This window comes from Galeopterus variegatus, unplaced genomic scaffold (genome assembly GCF_000696425.1).
Source record: "Galeopterus variegatus unplaced genomic scaffold, G_variegatus-3.0.2 Scaffold1802, whole genome shotgun sequence".
NCBI classification, from domain to species: domain Eukaryota; kingdom Metazoa; phylum Chordata; class Mammalia; order Dermoptera; family Cynocephalidae; genus Galeopterus; species Galeopterus variegatus.
The window spans coordinates 393494-397195 of NW_007727913.1; the positions used below are offsets into that span (position 1 = coordinate 393494).

Consider the following 3702-nt stretch of genomic DNA (forward strand, 5'->3'; position numbering starts at 1 on the left):
TGACCGGCAACGGATCGCAACCCTCAGTGTCGCGCCCGTACCGGCCTGGGACCGGCAACGGAATCGCAACCCTCGGTGTTGCTCCCCACACCTCGCTCAGCCAGTGAGCAGGAACCGGTCTGTATGTGGGATCCGAACCCTCGGTGGGAGCGACGCCGCGCTTCCCAAGCGGCACACTGTAGCAGTGTGCCACGGGGCCGGCCCCTGCATTTGTTTTCTATTCCAGAAGGATGATTGTTTTTCTTGGGCCAGGCAGGAAGGGATGTGGGTACCCTGGTGAGCCTGGGGGAATGCATTCTGGTCCTTTTCCTGCTTTCAGCTGCCCTGCAGTAAAGCTCTTGCTGTGTTATTTTAGTATGGAATTACTTTGCATTTTTTGACTAAGTTGGATCCTTCTATTTAGATGAAAGTGGCTTATTGACCACCCAGACTTATTGTTATTTTCCCAGGAGCCCTCATGTTTCTTAGTTGTCCCCATTTGGACATTTTTCTTAACTATTTTTTTCCTTTTTAGCCAGACCCTTAATGAAACAATCTTGATAGAGTGTATAAATGGTGCATACTCAAAACCAATTTCCTCATCCAGGGTTTCTGTTTCTTAGAACTTTAGAATTTTAGATCATTCCGATTGAATAACTTCCTTTTTTCAAATCATGAGGAATACAAAGCCCAAAGAGGTAGGTGTTTTTTTCTGGGTCACACATTCTTCTCTCTTTTATCTCTTGGGACCTTAGCGACTTCGGTTTTAATCAGACCCTATTTCCCCCAAAGATAGGCTGCTTAGCCAAACTTAGGGTGGCTTGATTAAGATTTGGTCTTGACAGAAGCTAACATGTTATTTTCTTTGTCTGTTTCTTTTAAAAGCAGAGGGTTGGTTTTTAGTCAACTTTTTCTCTCCTTCTGGTTTCAGGTCTGGGTGGTTTCAAATAGCACAGATGAGTCAGTAGGTCTTTGGAAGAGCTGTATCAACGGCAGCTGCAGTTACCCCCTGCCATATGACGTTGGTGGTATGTATAGAGATATTGATCCAGTGCGGATGGTTGGTGTGGTCAGGGGAACGTCCAGCCTCTCTGGGTTGCCTAATTCCCTTGCCGTCCTTGCCTTGTGTCCACAGATGCCCTCAGGTCGGTGCAGGCCTTCATGATCCTCTCCGTCATCTTCTCCGTCATCTCCCTCGTGGTCTTTGTGTTCCAGCTCTTCACCATGGAGAAAGGAAACCGCTTCTTCCTCTCGGGGGCCGTCACGCTGGTGTGCTGTAAGTATCTCAGGGGCAGACTGCAGCGGACGCAGGAGAAGCTTTTAAGTAGTTCTTACTATGGGTGCTCCTGGAAACTTGAACAGATTAGCATATAGCTTAATGAAACTGCCTTGTACAATTTTATTTGTTCTCTTGCGGAGAACCTTGGATCGCTGCATGGATTAAGAACCCTCATCTGCTTCATTGTTTAAAACTGGTGCTGCCAGGCAGCTACCAAGAGAAGGGGGCACACCTGTCAGTAGCACTTGTATACAAGGCCCTTGAAGAAGGTGGGAAGGCAGGAGTCCTTGGAAAGATGAAACCACTGCCACAATGCACGCGATTATTGCCATTCTCACACTCCTGTCATTCTTCCCAAATACGCCCAGTTTGGCGGAAGGCCGTGTTTTTTGCCTCCCTGAACAGCCCGCCTAGACATGCTGGGGTCCAGACAGGAAAGCTGGGTGGCGGGCATGATGTTCTGTGTTTGACTTTACACCTGCAGCTATGCAAACCAGGCAGATAGGAGAGCCCGGCCACCTCTACTTTATCCACACAACCCCCAAGCTCAGTCCAGGGCAAATCCACAGAATGACGGTTTAGGGACAACAACTAGAGTTCATTTTCCCATTGCCAGTGAGAGAAATAGTACCTTTTTAAAACCATAAAAGCTTTTTTCTTGGTTTTAATGTTAAGGACCACTCCACCCTTCCCCCCTGCAGGGCTGTGCATCTTGATCGGGGTGTCCATCTACACGCACCACTATGCCGATGGTTCCGGAACCTTGTACCCGTCCAGCCACCATGGCTACTGCTTCATCCTGAGCTGGATCTGCTTCTGCTTCAGCTTCATCATCGGCGTTCTCTACCTGGTCCTGAGGAAGAAATAGTGCTGAACACGTTTAGGGGATCTGGGGGGTGGGGAGGAGGAAGTGGTCGAATCGGGAGGGAGGTGGAAGTTGCTGTGCAGGAAAAGCCAAGAGAGGGGAGGGTGCGGGGAGGGGGAAGGAAGGGTGGAAAAGGCCAAAACCCAAACCATTGCTGAGGAGATTCTCTGCTGTCAAGGCCCTGCCCTTGGGAGGAAGCTGGTGGCTAGTTTTTTGATGCTACCTTGATGCAGACCAGAGAGCCTCCCTCAGCCACAGCCATGGCCCCAGCCGTTCTCAGTTACACCCACTGCATGGGGCCCCACCAGCTGCCACACCATGGGCTCCAATTCTGAGGGCAAATTCTGGGTCACGCACTGAGGCCCACAGACCTAGTGCACCAGGTTAAAGTAGTGGTACAAGCTCCGGCAGGAGCAGATACTGTCTTTGTGATGAATGTGCGGAGCCTGGAAGCTACCTCGCCCTCTGGCCCAAAGCAAAACATCTCATTCCAGTCTGCAGTGCCTACAGGAGGGCTTTGGCCGGCCAGCCACTGCCCCTCTTCAAAACCTATTTAGCTCAGTGGAATTCAGTGGCATTTGTGACAAAATGGGAGAAAGAGAGATAGTTTATAAGGCCAAGTTGGGGGGTTAGCTGAACCAAGAGAGAGAACTTTTCACAATGGAAGGCCTGGGGATGGTGAGACCTCACACGCTGTCCTGCACGGAGACCTCTTGTCATGGACTTTGCTAGGCCTCTCGCTTAAAGCCAACGCAGCTCTTCTGAAGTTTCTCTAAAGCCACTCGCTCATGAGCAACTCAGTGGTGAAAGCAGCACACAGACTGGGATCAGGGGGCAGTCTTGCAACAATGCTATATTAGGGTTATGTCTTTAGGATCCTCCTCCATACAGTCAATGTTTCTTTTAAGTATATAATGGGAGAGAGATGGACGTGGTTCTCCTTAGCACAATCCTATTACGCTTCCTCTAACCTGTAAACTTTTGAGGAAGTCTAATTATCCATACTGGGGGTCAGGGCTTCTAGGCTCAGTGGTAGCGCTAGCTTTGACACTGGCTGGAGTGGTCACCTCTCCGAAGCCCTGCCTATTCTACTTCCCAGGCAAGGCATGGCAGCTCTGGAAGCTAATTAAAACACACATAAACCAGAACCAAGCATCAGGTCCTTGGCTGAAAGGTGCTATAATTTGAAACATTAAGCATACTGTATTTTAGCCATGATAAGAACAAAGTGCCTGCGCTCCCAGGGAAATAAGAGAGTCCATGAGATAAATAAAAATGTAGGCAATGGCAGATATTTTCTTTTAAAAAAAAGCAAAAACTCTTGTGGTACCTAGTCAGATGGTAGGTGAGCTGTCCGCTGCCGCAGGAGCATTTCTATATAGGACCTAGAGGTAGTATGTTATTCCTGGTTAAGCAGGCATCGCTCTGCTCTGGAGCAGCTATTTCAAGCCATCTCAGATTCTGCCTAAAGGGCTTTTTTTTTTTTTGGAGAGAAAAACAACTTTCCTTTATCACCCTGAGAAGAACTATCCCAGGGAGAATCTGAGACATCTTGCCCACTTTCCTTCTTCTTGCTTTT

General features: G+C 48.8%; 1 protein-coding gene across 1 annotated transcript in view; it reads left to right on the plus strand.

Annotated features, from left to right (window-relative positions):
• The window catches only part of EMP1 (epithelial membrane protein 1), a 7948-nt gene that overhangs the window by 1821 nt on the left and 2425 nt on the right, over positions 1-3702 (plus strand). The window contains exons 2-4 of the mRNA XM_008579064.1: positions 911-1007; positions 1115-1255; positions 1960-3658. Of these exons, the coding sequence (XP_008577286.1) occupies positions 911-1007; positions 1115-1255; positions 1960-2126 (405 nt within the window). The 3' untranslated portion in view covers positions 2127-3658. The remainder of the gene's footprint in view (positions 1-910; positions 1008-1114; positions 1256-1959; positions 3659-3702) is intronic.